At 36.1% G+C, this 14,646-nt stretch overlaps 1 protein-coding gene and 2 pseudogenes across 1 annotated transcript; 1 reads left to right on the top strand and 2 right to left on the bottom strand.

Annotated features, from left to right (window-relative positions):
- Nucleotides 1-1,030: 1,030 nt before the first annotated feature.
- LOC137724583 (beta-D-xylosidase 1-like) lies at nucleotides 1,031-1,963 on the top strand (annotated as a pseudogene).
- A 1,627-nt stretch (nucleotides 1,964-3,590) lies between these two features.
- On the bottom strand, nucleotides 3,591-6,625 carry LOC137725154 (transcription factor bHLH144-like). The gene is made up of 4 exons (XM_068463745.1): nucleotides 6,410-6,625; nucleotides 5,782-5,935; nucleotides 5,285-5,457; nucleotides 3,591-4,667 (listed from the first exon to the last, which is right to left on the bottom strand). The coding sequence occupies exons 3-4, from the start codon at nucleotides 5,390-5,392 to the stop codon at nucleotides 3,939-3,941; spliced, it is 837 nt and encodes a 278-aa protein (XP_068319846.1). The 5' UTR covers nucleotides 5,393-5,457; nucleotides 5,782-5,935; nucleotides 6,410-6,625; the 3' UTR covers nucleotides 3,591-3,938.
- Nucleotides 6,626-10,225: 3,600 nt separating this feature from the next.
- Nucleotides 10,226-11,960, bottom strand: LOC137724582 (uncharacterized; annotated as a pseudogene).
- Between the last annotated feature and the right edge of the window lie 2,686 nt (nucleotides 11,961-14,646).

Here is a 14,646-nt window from a genome sequence, read left to right as displayed (position 1 = left end):
AGAGAATTAACTAGTTTCTTGAGTTTTAAATGATAAACATATGATTTCAGTTAATTAAGTTCCATGCTTCTAATTAATCAGTACAGGATTGGGTTTGGACTGTGGAGCTTACTACCAGAGCAAGAGAAGGAATTTTTTGTTAAAGAATGCCAACGAAACTTTGCGTCTGAACTCAGCTAAGTTCAAAACCCTAGCCATCGTCGGGCCTCATGCCAATGCTACTAAGACATGATCCGAAAATATGCAGGTATTGAAAATGCAAAAAATCTTTCCAAATTCTTACGTGTTTTACCGAACATATGTGTTACATGTAACATTATTACTTACTACATTGTGTACGTGTTCCTTGCAGTACATTTCACCTCGTGATGCTTTCAAATCCTATGGAAAAGTTGTTAAAGATCAACATCAGCCCATTAAGATCAATCGGTACAAAAGAACTAGATTATTTTAGTTTAAACATGCATGGTTTTCTCTAGAAGATTCTATAATGGGAATATGCTAGAAAACTCTAGCAAAGAAGGTAGCAAGTTGGAAAAGCCTGAGTACACCGCCTTAGGCTTAAGAAAATCTAGAAAAATGGTTTGTAGAAAAGCCTAGAACCATCACAAATATGTGGCTATTATGTAATGCCCATGTCGGTGAGCAATTGGAGTCGGCAAAACACCACCTATAAATAGGTGTGTGATGTTGTGAAATAAACCAACCAAGTAATCAAGTAAGCTTGTAACAAAGAAGAAGTAAGCATCAAGAGAGAACTAAGTAAGAGAGTGAGAAGGTACTCTTATGAGGAGTGTGAGTGATCTAGAGTGTGTTTCTAGAAAGAGTGAGTGTCATAGCTTCTAAGAGTGTTTTTGAAAGTTTTGTTGTAATATTTTGTGAGTTAATACAAGTAATTTGTTTACTTGTGTTGTCTCTTTAACATTTGTGTTAGAGTTGTGTACTCTCAATTCTTCCTCAACAAAAGTGTGGTATGAAGTGGGAAGTGATGTTGCATGTCTAAATGAGAGCTTGATATATATTCCTTGCCATGGCAGCTGCCAAGGAAGCTCATGCAACCATGGTTGTGGCGGGATTGGACTTATCGGTTGAAGCGGAGGGCTTGGACGGAGTGGACCTCCTTCTTCCTGGTTACCAAACTCAATTATCAACCAAGTTGTTCGCCAAACAAAATGATAATCGTAAGTACAAGAACTATTAATAGAATTGCATTTTTAGACCACATGATGCGACAATTAATATGTTAGCCAATATTTAATTATAATAAAGATAATAGATGTAATAAGTACATATCAATTGTTTCGTCATGTGATCAGCTAATGTCCTAACAATACATGTTCACTATGTTACAGGAGGAAGATTACCTCTTACATGTATGAAGCTAGTTACGTCGAAATGCTACCTATGACATCCATGCCATTGAGGCCAGTCGATACCCTAGGCTATCCTGGTCGTACATACAAACTCTTAAATGGCTCTACCGATTATCCATTTGGCTATGGCCTTAGCTACGCTCAATTCAACTACACCCTAATAGCTGCAGTTGAATCGATGAATATTTTGTTGAACAAGACCCAACACTGCCACAAATTTAAGTACGGCGATGAAACATACAAGCCATCCTGCCCAGCAGTCCTTTTAGATGACTTGTAACACAATTTTTCGGTCAAGGCTGAAGTGAAACATGTAGGCAAAAGGGATGGGAGTGAGGTTGTTTTTGTTTACTCAAAGCCCCCAGATGGAATTGTAGGTACACATGCTAAGCAGGTGATTGAGGTTGAGAGGGTGTTTGCGAAGGCTGGACAAAGAATGGAGGTTAATTTTGTGTTCGGTGTTCCTAAGAGCTTGGGAATTGTTGATTACACTGGTTACAAGCTTTTTACCATCGGGGATACACGCGATCATGGTTGGAGAAGATCATGGGATCTCATTCCCCCTTCAAATTAACTTTGAGACCAGGTAAACTTGGTTGTTAATTGACAATTGTAATCAACTTTTAGAGGTAATTAATTAGGTTATTTCGAATGACTAATTACTAGACTTTTTAATGCATTTACCTGACTTTTTCTCTGTTTAACCGTCAACATGCATACAGCTCACCGTAATGATCAATAAAGTACTCTTTTCTTCTCTTTTCATTTTGGTTCCTCATTCCCTCTTCAGATTCTAAAAGTCATTATGCACTCTTGTCTAGTCGTCCCTCTTTTATTGTTCTACTGCGGAACAGTGTATAACAACATTTTTAGAGCGTTAATAGCAGCTTTGTTTTTATATTACTTACACACACACACATATATACGCAAGAATCAATTTCTACCAAGAGGAATAATCTTAAGATTATTTTAAATTAAACTTGACAACGATGCAGGTCGAAAATGACTTTACGTAAAAGCCTTGAGGTTAGTTGAAATAGTGAAAAAGCAGAAAAATGAGCTACAATTAAGGTAGGTTAAAAGCAATCGGTTTTTTTCAGTATAATCAAAGAAAAAACTTTACGGTACAACTAAGAAGTAAATAGTTCCCATGATTACATCCAGCTGAGAATGGATTCTATCCAAATGTAAGATCCAAGGAAACATGAGCACAAAATTAAGTAAATTTCTTATTCCTTGTTTCAAAATTTGCACAAGGAAATAAAGTAGATATATGGATGGGCAAAAAGCCATCAGAAAACAAAGAGAACTGGGAGGGATGATGGATAGGGTAGTCCCAACTTGACCAAAATTGATCCCGAAGAAGGGGGGCCAAAAAGGCACAAAAACTACCAAGCAACAAAATATTGGGGTAAGTGGGGAAAAGAGGTTTTCAGTGGTGCGCCACTATCCTCAAATCTTATTGGAACCTAAGAAATTTGTACAGGGATGGGAGGAGGCAATATCTCCATCCATCCGTGTCCCCACTATTTCCAGCACGTCAAAAAGCTAATAAAAAAGCATCCAAATTAGAGAGTGTATAACTAAATTAACCAAAAAAAAACAAAAAAAAAAAAGAAAAAAGAAAAAACAAGAAGATAGTGACACAGATTTGAGGAAGTCATGCTCACATAAAGCAACCAGTGATCATCTGCAGCTTTTGAGAAAAGCATCAGCTTTTAACCGAATCCAGCACCAAATACAAGTGTGCCACAAACATGTCTGCTGATTGGTTGCGAGGGGAGACGCAAGAATTCACCATGGATGCATGCATGACCATCATGTTCACGTTCCTGGATTTCCAACGGATGAATGTGAGGTTTGGAAGGGAGATAAAACAGTGACGTGTCTGTGAATCATGTGACAGGATTAAACGGATCGTTATGGTTTCGTTTGGTGCCTGGAACTGGATTGGATTGGATTACTAAATATATTCAAAGTACGTTGAAGGAAGAAATGCACAAATTTAATACCGCTTGAAAGTGGAAGTTGAATTAAAGGAAACACATCTTTTCAATCCCACAAATTTCAACGGATTAGAAGGAATACGTTTGTTTCATGTCAAATCCCTTCTAATCTTCGTTGAATGCAAAATCATTATATCATCAATATGTCATCGATATAACTAATATTTTACGATATATCCAATTCAATTCCATCCCATGGACCGAACGAGTATAACAATATTGCAAAAAATACATATAACAAACAGAAGCAAATTTAAGTCATTAACCAACAGATGCTTAGTTACATAGCAGTCGATAGCTGCAACTTGCCATACGAAATTAAGTGAAATACAAGAAAATGAGCATCCATACTACAAATCATAATACAAATCAAAGAGAGGACTGAAATACACTTCAGGAGCCGGACGAGGGAGCTCCAAAACCAGATTCAGAGTGACAACAGCACAGCCATTACGTTTAATGGCCCGATACGAGGGATAATCGCCTTAGTTTAACAGAGCGGGGAATGATAAATAACTACACGAGTTTCCGTTATTACCACCATAGCTCAAGTGCACGTTCAGTCGTTCAAATTCTCAACTCCGATCTTCTGCAGCTCAACCTTGAGAGACTTCAAGTACTGAACAGCTTCGTCCAGAACGGCGACGGTGTTCATTTCTTTCCCACCAGGTACAATCCCTCTCAGCGCCCTCACCATCTTCTTCATTTTCTGGCGTTTCCTTTCACTGTTGTAGCTGCTGCTGCTGCTACCAATGCCAGAAGACTTTTCAAGTGAAGAACGCAGCCCTTCCTTCTTGGTTTTCAAACCATAACTGGAGCAAGAATCAGAGAATGAGCTCCCATAATTTCCATGAGTTCGTGCTGTACTGACCTCTTCCTCATCATAATCTTCCAGCTCTTCCTCATCCAAGCTCAACAATGCATCAATATCATCGGAGTCCTCCTTCAGAGTAGACGATGCTTCTCTATTGTCATTATTTCTCTCGTTCAATCCCAGATTGTCTTGGATGTAAGCTGCACAGAGGTTAAAGGCAGGACCAGTAATTTTGTGGGCAATTTCAGGATTGAACATAATCTGACTTCGATGATCAGTCTGGTCGAAGATAATAAAATTCTTTGGGCAGATGCTAGAGGTTTGAAATTCAACACCATGGAAAGGTTTAAAGCGATTTGCCTCATTAGGTAAAACTGCCCCATACGCAGAAGCAACCGGAATGTGCATGTAATTATTACCCACTTGATTTGCAAAGGGCGGAGCTGCCTTGTTAGGGTCAAACTGCTGGTCACTCTGCATCAGAAATTCTAACTAAGGCTTAACAGACGGAGTTTCAACCGAAGTGTGAGATTCTTTGATTTGTAACTGGATGAAGGTTCGCGAAAATAATACAAGAACTGTTTGCAAATCAAGTTATTTCCATTCTGGTCACGAGAGCCACCTATTCCCAACCAAAAGCAACCACAGTAACTACAACTGCCTTCTTATGTATGAATACTGCCAGAGTGAAAGTTTGTCCCAAATCCCAGAGTCCAGAGGGCTTCCTATGTAATACTACGTAACAGGTTTAAGCAGCTGACGGAAATATTCAGCCTGTGAGAACAAACAGTAGGATATCAACAAATTTGTTTTAATATCTTCATAGTGGTACAATCAAGCATGTACACCAAGAACAATCATTTGAATGCATATCAATACATAAGTCCTGGTGAAGACAGCACTGCTAGAGGGAATAAAAGTTCAATACAAATTTTATAAAGAATGCCAACAACTATGGAAGTCCACACGAAACCGCAATGACAATCTTCTTTCATTTTTAACGTACGTCAATTCAACTGAACATTTTATTGCAATCAATCGAAACTCAAAGAAGACGAACAACGACAGGGAAATATGAATATCGGATGTACCTGACAAACTTGCATCTGGTGGAAGTAGGCAATGACCCCAACACTCATTAAAATCTTCCCGACTTCCTTAATAGCTCGATATTTCTTTACGTTTACCCCAATGTTCATTCTCACTCTTCCAACCACCCCCAAAAATCACCAAATAAAAGGATTCTTCAAAAACAGAGTTTTACCTGCAACAGTTAATCCACAAAGCAGCATTGTTAGAATGAGACCAAAAGAGCAGTGCGAAACCGAAATACATCATCAATGCCGCACTTGATAAAGAGTACGAAAACATCAACTCGTTCCAAGAACGAAAAGCACAAAGGAAAAAACTTCAGCTCATCGTACTGACGTTTTTGTTCCACGATGACAACAAATTTATAGAAACAAATCCGGCAATCAATCGGTTACATTAATCCTTTAGAAGTTTCAATTTTTACACAAATTTTTATAACCTTATAAGCCGAATTGACGACGGAGAACTAACAAAGCAAAATAAACTGTAATCTCACCAAAGTGAAGCAATTTACAGTATGACACGGAAGAACACCACCAAGCGGACGCAGTTCCTGCTGTAATTCACAAAAGAAGACGTCCACGGCATCTTGAATTTACTTCTTCAATTCCAAATCAATAGTAAATGCTCTCACTCTTCCACAGGAAAAACTAAATGGAAACAATTCAAAATCCCAGAGTTAATCAAACATTATCCAAAACTTAGCACAATAAACACACCCAATTAGTCTAACGAATCAAAATTTAAAAAAAAAATTGAAGATTATTTCATTAGTCTAACAAAGCAAAAGCTCATTACCAAACTGGAACCTGATCAAATCACAACAAAAATCAAATTAAAATAATTTCTTAATTTGAGCAGTTTCCTAGCAACATAAACAGAAGCTAATTACACAGAAACACTCAGAAAACAGACGATCAGCAAAATTAAAAATTACTTAAACAATTAATCCCAATTCAAAACCCTAGATTATGAATCCAAACCAAACTAGATCATTCATTATAATGAAATCAACAGGAACTACCTCAAAAGCAAACAAATCAACCTTCAAGCCCCTTAAAAACCAAAACCCACAAAAAGTTACAGCAGAAAAATGTTAAAGATCAAAACTTTGAAAGCAAAACCTAGGTTTTACGGAGAAGATGGCAGATTTGAACCAGATTATCGATTGCAGAGGATCAGATTTCAGATTTGGGAAATGGGTACTTTTCTCTGAGCAGAAATTTCCCTAGATTTGCGCTGCTGAACAAGATCTACCACTAATGGTTCTAGAGAGAGAGTGTGCGTGTGTTTGTACGAGGAGGGAGGGAGAGAGAGAGAGTGAGAGATGGGAGGGCGTGTCTGGGAGTAGTGGGTATTTAATTTTTGGGTTTTCGTTGGGATATGTGAAGGGGCCGAGGCAGAGAGGAGTCAAACACGGAGCGTGGGAGCCGTCGGATTGGGGGCCTTGGAAATGCTTTCCGTCTATTGCGGGTGCAATGATGGCCGTCGGATGGAGCACGCGTGCAGGGGGCAAATGTGGGGCCCTCCTCTGCGAGGTTTGACGATTGCGTATCGTGGAAATGACTCCTCTCCCCTTTGCTCGTGTGAACGGTTACGCCCCATTTCCCTTTGTTAATTACCCCCTTAATCACTTCAATTATGCTTTCCATAATTTGTTTTTAGTGAGCTTTTTCTCTCAACAGCCGCACCCCATCCACTTTAACACACACTCCTCTTCTAAAAACTAAAATAAACTCTTCTTTCTTCTTTTGAAATTTAGTTACACAAACAAGCGATATTCAATATTAAGTAATCGAATCAAAATAGATATTCAGCATTGTCAATGAGGATCGGCTCAGTTAGTAAGGTTTTTTTCTTGTGAGTCGGTCCACTAAGGTTTGAGCCTTGTTGCAAAGTTTTTGTTGGTTCGCGATCTATAAATTCCTACAACTGGAAGCTGACAATTTATTGTGGGTATGCCCTAACGCTGATGATGAAAGTATCTGACGAAAACTAACCGATGGATGATGAATTACTATTAAGGATCCCCATAAAATGAATCTGAAGAGTATCCTCTCTGTTTATTAGCATATAATGCAATATATGCCCTTAATATAGAGAGAACCGAGAGACCGGAAGACATTAAGATAGCGATAAAGGCCACTAAATTCTAATGAGAACTGATATAAATATAAAAGTTAATACAAAGGTTGGTAATTTTAATTTATATACTAATTATTGATTTAATCTCCATTAAGTTATATTTTTGTTTATAATTTGAACTTCTTGTATTTATGTGTTGTTTTCTTTTCGTTTTTGAATTGCATGCGATATCTTTGACGAATTTATTAATACGTGAATACGACCCCTCAAGCTCAAGGTGCATGAAAGACGAAAGGATGGTGATGGATGTGTCAATTTGTCAATTGGTGTAAAGTATAGGCTGCCAAGTGGCAATAACTTTCTAACCACGCACCAAACTTCATGAATCGACAGAAGTGACAAAAGCCCCTGCATATTTAAAAATAAATAAAAATTAATGCAAAAAGTTTAAAATTTTTGAGTTTTAATAAAAGTGTGTTATATTGAAGGAAAATGTTATTGACATTTCAAAAATCACATTCTGCACTCCTCACAAATATATTTTTCTTTCTAAATATAGAAAGTTTGGAGTGTAAAATAAGAATTTTGGAGTGCCAATAACAATTCTCTAAGTGAATAGTATTATGAGTGATTTTTTAGCGTAAAAATGTTTTTAACGTTAAAAGTGAACAGTACCATGAGTGTTTTGTTATTACTTCCTCTTCTTTATGGAATAATGTTAGGAAAATTAAATTTATAGATGAAATTTATAAACTAAATTATGCACATGTCGTCAATAAGAATGAACACGTTTATTGAGTCTTAAGTAATAACTCAATTATCAACTTCCAAGTCATTCAATTCGTAAACTTTTATCTATAAATTTAATCTCTCTAACATTAATTTTTTGCATGATGCATGGCAAATTGAGAGATTATTTCTTAAGTTGTAATAAATTATGTTTTTTATTTTATTTTTATAGTTACTTATTAGACAAGAAAACTAAGTATTTTTTATATATTTTTATTTCTTGCTAAGGCTTTAAGTTATTTTCTCTATTTAAGCAAAATATAATTTAGGGTTTAGAAGATTTTTGTAATATTACTGTTGAGTATTGCTCTTTAAAGAAGCAAGACTATTTTGCGGTTCCTCCCTTTCTACGTGTGTCTGTTTGTTATTGTTGTGTGCGCTTCCAAATCCGCATCACTTTACCTACGAAAACAATGATCGGATTGGATGGATGATATGAATAATTGGTTTTTGAAGTAAAAACAAAATTCAAGGGGCTTCGTACAATTCAGGTTTGCACTATGTTCAGCTCTTTTTTTGGCAACGTTGTATAACTTGATTTACAAGAGACACAAAGCAAGATATCATAAGTCAAATTTGAGTTTTTGGGTAAGAATTTTTATTTTAAAAAATTAGATCTTCAAATTAAACAATCATAAACGATGACCGTCATGTGATTACAGGTTTCAAGCAAGACATAACTATACGATTTTTTTTATTTTTAAACAAACCATATTATCTACACTGAAGGAAAGGAGGTGGGCTTAGTCTTACATTAGGTTAGCAATAATGTGGTTCAAATTCGCCTTTGGCGAGAATTAAATCTAAGACATCTCACTTACAAGTAAAAAGAAATACACTTAATGGTAGTACTAAGGGCTGGTTTGGTATTGTTGTGCTTTGAAAAAAAACTTCTTCTGCTATGCTGTCAGAATAAGCAGCTGTGAAATAAAACAGCAAATTATTAAATTTAACTTGTAACGATTTAGCTCTTAACTTTTACTTTTAACCTCGTAACCCCTTTCTCTCTCTCTCTAAGAAAAAAAACCTTTCAAAGAAACAATCCTAGCCGTTGACCCCCATCTTTTGGTTTTAGGATTGGTCACAATCTTTTTTTACGTCTTCTCTCTTTTCCTTTCTGTTCAGTTATGGTCGTTCTCTTGTTCTGTTGAGAAGACCATTTGTGATTGTGGTCACTCTCTTATTTTTTTTTCGAGAAAAGTTGTTATGGTTATGGTTGTGAACCTCAAATCCTAAAGCGTCACCTATTGTTCTAGTATGAGGTGATGATTTTAGGATGCTCGAGTTTGTTGGAGGTGATTCATAACAGGACTTCTTTACTAACAATTGCAAAAATCATCAGTGGATGGTGCGGTCTCTTTTTCGTGGTGCTTTAGTTCTTTGGCTCGCAATTTATGTTTAGTCCTCGTGGCAAGGCTTTAGGGTTAGGACTACCATGGCTAATTGTATTACACATTTGATGAGTTTGCAATTGTGAAGTTGGTGCATGTTTGGCCTTTTGGATTATTCTAAGTATCCCGTTTGACATGCTTATTTTATGTATGTTCAATTGATCATGTTCTTAATAAAATTTCTTAACTTCGCAATCAAAATACTTCGTATTTGAAATTTTAACTCTCATTAGTCATTGCTAAACCCTTATTTTTATTTATTTTTTATTTTTATTTTTAAAGCAACATTGGGAATGAGTCTGAAAGGAAAATTGCACACAAAACTTCAAGCGCATGAGTGAATTATAACAAACCACTTGATCACATTACTAGACTTTAAATACAATACTTTCTTCGTTTAATTATGTATTTTGATTTTGTGTTACTTGTTTCCTTCTTTTTTTTTCTCAATGTTTATTACTAAGTTGACTCCAACCGAATCTCGTTACATATAAATATCAACCGTCAAGCAATTCATCCCAAATACAAGCCAAGAGAAAGTGACAAAGTCATCATACTTTAACGAAATTGCATATTAGCAAAGTTTAAGCATAACTATCTCAGCCTCTGGATTTCAACACTTCAACTAAGCTCAAGCTTCGCAGAGTAAAATAATAGAAAAACAGTATGTTACTATCAGATATAGACGCAATCACCAAAACCTGCAATATATAACAAGCAAATTTTGTTAGAATCATAGCAGTGAGGTTAAGGAAAACAAAAATATTAGATTATGCAGTGTGTTATAGTAAACAAATTGGCTTACTTGGATTCGTCACGACGACGACGAGGCCAGCGCCATTGAAGTCGCAGTTGTAGTATCCGTCGGCCTTATAGTAAAGATTCATGGCAATTGAGGCATGGCTTATCAGTGTATTTGGCAAAAAACATGAACCGTGCTTTTGTATCTTGCTGCTATCTTTCAATATTCCACAACTGAAGTCTATGATTTCTTGCAATGCAGAGTCTGGGATTCCTGGCTTAGCCACACACCAAGTGTCAGGCAAACCCAAAAAAACCATCTTAAACTGATCTGAATGATTTCATCGATTTGAGATTTTGGATTAAACGAGTTATGTTTTTGGGAGGGAGAAATTAGATTTTGATTAATTACCTCCTTTTTCTGTGGCAGTGGAGGTCCTGACCCTCCTGCCAAATAATAAGGGATAGGAAAGTACTGGGCTCTTCTCCTCGACAAAGCCATTCTTACTTACATGTCAATCACAGTTTGATATGTGTGCATAAATTTTAATTTTTGAGGTTTTAATAAATTTTTCTTTATGCATTCTTAATTTTTTTTAGTTTTATAGTATGTCAAATTGTGATTTGGAAGGAACGATCGACTCATTTGAGAGGAGTTGAGAAGTGTCCAAATGCAAAAATTATTATAGACACATACCACTCACAAATACTCAGCCGGCCTAGTAACCTGCAAAAATGGTGTAGCCCCAAAATGTTTAATTAATTTGTTGGAAAGAAAGTTCTAAAATTGAAACAAACTAAACTATTTATATTTGTCTATATTAAATAATTTGAAATTTAAATGGCCTACTTTTATCTGTCAAGGAAACGAGACCAGTATTGGTAAAATTGCAATTCCATTGGGTTCTTCCCATCTTTTGGTAGCAAGCATTCATGGCATATGAGGAATGGTGCACTGGTGTATCTGGATAAAAGCAAAAGCCTTCTTTCACCGTTGGGCTCCAGTCTACGTAACTGCATGCATAATCCGCTGCTCAATGTAGGGTTTCTTGTTGTGCTGCAGGATTTGCCACACACCATGCAGATTAATTAAATTCTAATTAAATTAATCTAAGAATTTGCTGATTGTTATGAAAATATGGTTTTCAGCTGGCCGACCTGTGCATTCACCAGCATTGAAATCTCTCCTGCAAAAATATTGAAGTCATGGATTATATATAATTAGGCTATTTTGGCGTGAGAGGATTATAATTATTAGTTTGGCCAAAACACCTTTTTAGTCCCTTCACAAAGTCGCACTTTCGTCCTTTTATTTTCAGTTCCATCCAATTTGGTATTCGTCAACTCCATTGTTTCCTTGTAGATCGAAGGTAATTTTGACAGATTTCATACAAGAAATCAACAGAAGTTGACAGATGTACTCAAACTGGAAAAAGGTTGGAGCATGGACCAAATTCATTGCAATTGAAAATAAAGCCACGAAAATGTAACATTATGAAAACTATAGGAAAAGGGGAAAGTTTACAAATGTAAAATGCTGCATGGAGTTATGAAAATAAAAAGGAAAAACTAGTTTTGCCGCTTAAGATCAATTGGAATAATCTCGATTTTACCTGAGAATAACAGAAGACGGATAGAAAATAGGACATGGCAGAGCTAACTCAGCCATTTTTGCTGTACTATGTTAGCTAACTCTGTGATGGAATTCCTGTAGAGGGGAGATGAGTTACTTATAGCAGTTACAATATGATGTGCTCCACTTAGTCCAGATTGCATGAAGTTTGGCATGACGGTACTTAATTTGAGGCCACCTGCGGCACAGTTTCTTTGTTTTTTTTTTCTTGGTCATACAGCTTTTTTTATCGGTTACTAGATATTACAAGAACCAAGGGGTCCAATTTTTCATGAGCAAATTTGGAGAGTCGGTGGAAAGAGATGGGAAAGCATCTGAATTTGTGTTCCTTTTTAAGACAGCTAATTATAAGAGAGAATGTTTTGTAACTGTGGCATGTATACGGTTGGGAAAGCCTGCATGCACTGCAACCAGTAGCAAGAACAGGTGGTTACGCCTCTAGTGATAACAGAGAAACAATGGGGGATGTATTGAGCAGCTTGAGATATTATTAGGAGTACTTTTGATTTAGGTCTAAAATTTTGAGTTGTTACTAATGATGATATATGTGTGTGTATATGTGTGTGTGTGTGTGTATGATGATATTTTTAAAAAGGAGGCCAACGGATGAGATGTTCGTTGGCGAAATGAATTTAAAGAAACGGATTGCAAATTCTTTAATTCGAGATAATGCAGTAGTTGAAGTTGTGGATGCTGATTTACTTGGGACAGAACCGTGAGCAGGAGGGGTTGCATATCATCCACTATAGGATTAGCTCTACCTTGTTCTGCAGAGTTGCTGGACGAGAGGATTAACATGAAAGACGCTGGTTGCTGTTTTTCTATTGGCAAATGACTGGTTTGGTTCTTCTAGTGATGAGGATGGTTGGAAAAAATGTACTCCTCTAGTCATATAATCACTATTTGGTCCGTCAATATTGGTTGGTCAGGACAGTGCTTCTACCATTTGCATCCGAGTTTCAATCTTTTCTCGTAAATTAGAGTACCTAGGACTATGACTTGTGTCAAAAACAGTACATTTTGCAACATGCAGGCTTAATTAACCTTCGTAACAAATCTTGAGGGAATCTTAATCTTCAATAATCCAACATCACTTGCTTCATCTAGGCTTAAATCCACCGTCCGTGACTGTATATGTACTTGTACTAATCTTTTCAGCACACCAATTCACCAACCAATTAATAAAACGCAACTTCTAATTAGGGTTAGAAATCCAACTCATTACTTTGGCTTTTATATATATGCAAGTTGTGCGTAATGCGCACACGGTGTTTGGTCGAAACCGCGTTTGGCACGACACACCAGAACCATAATCTGCTCAGTTTATAAAATTGGGAATTCAGACTCCCACTCGAGTCCCAATCACAAGATGCCCTATAGTCTTGTACTCGAGTGCCAGAACGAAAAGGGAATACTGTCAACCAGATTTGTCAAACTTAATTTGATATGAATGTTTTACGTGTTTACTTACTTGAAATAAAAGAAATCGTGAATTTGAGAAGTCGGTAATTTTTTAGCATGTTTACTTAGGTAATAAATTACGATTTATATTGTATATACTTAATATTTCAAATATGTTAGTAAACAAGTGAAGAGTCGAGAATCGAAATAATTATAACCGTCATGTGCTAGTAAACATGCGAAATATCTCGGATTTTGCTGTGATATGTATAATGGCGAAGTGGCTATTAGTCGTGGGTAGGCGGCTAGCCTTTCCGGATTTATATACTTTCTGAGTTTACAAGTAGAGAGGTTCGTGGTAAGGTTTGGTCCTGCTGGGTTGAGGTTCAAACTTCAAAGTCAAATTGTACATTCTTTGATGATTCAAAGAATCACAAACAAGCGATATTCAGCATTAATTAATCGAATCAAAAAAGATATTCATAATTGCCAATGAGGGTTGGTTTAGTTGGTAAGATCTTTGTCTTGTGAGTCGTCCCATCAAAGTTTGAGCCTTACTGCAAAGTTTTTGTTAGTACACGATTTGTAAATTCCTACAATTAAAAGCTGACAATTAATTGTGGGTATGCCCTGATATTGATGATGAGAGTAACCAACATCCCCCTACACTTTATAAAAATTCAACATACATCTAACAAAAGCAATCTGGCAAACGTGTTTATTAGCATATAGTGCAATATACGCCCTTAATATAAAGAGAACGGAGAGACCGGGAGATATTAAGACATCAATAAAGGCCGCTAAATACTAATGAGAAATTGATAGCAAATATAAAAATTAGTACAAGGTGGGTAATTTTAATTTATATACTAATTATTGATTTAATCTCCATTAAGTTATATTTTTGTTTATAATTTGAACTTCTTGTATTTATGTGTTGTTTTCTTTTCGTTTTTGAGTTGCATGTGATACCTTTGACGTATTTATTAATACGTGAATACGACCCCTGAAGCTCTAGGTGCATGAAAGACGAAAAGATGGTGATGGATGTGTCAATTTGTCAATTGGTGTAAAGTATAGGCTGCCAAGTGGCAATAACTTTCTAACCACGCACCCAACTTCATGAATTGACAGAAGTGACAAAAGTCCCATATCATGCAGATTTTTTAAGAAATATTAACGTAATTTGAAAAGTTTGAATTTTAATTAAAAAAATGAGTGATTTTTTAGAATAAAAATATCCTTAATATTAAAAGTGAATAGTATCATAATTATTTTGTTAATAATTTTTTATTATTTTTTATGGAATAATGTTAGGAAA

This window comes from Pyrus communis, chromosome 2 (assembly GCF_963583255.1).
Source record: "Pyrus communis chromosome 2, drPyrComm1.1, whole genome shotgun sequence".
In the NCBI taxonomy this organism is placed as follows: Eukaryota; Viridiplantae; Streptophyta; class Magnoliopsida; order Rosales; family Rosaceae; genus Pyrus; species Pyrus communis.
This window is presented reverse-complemented; position numbering and strand designations above follow the sequence as displayed.

Excerpts from the sequence above, each read along its gene's own strand:
- LOC137725154 (XM_068463745.1), bottom strand. The coding sequence starts at position 5,392 with ATGAACATTGGGGTAAACGTAAAGAAATATCGAGCTATTAAGGAAGTC. Across the intron at positions 4,668-5,284 it reads ACCAGATGCAAGTTTGTCAG|AGTGACCAGCAGTTTGACCC; the intron begins GTACATCCGATA and ends TTTCTGATGCAG.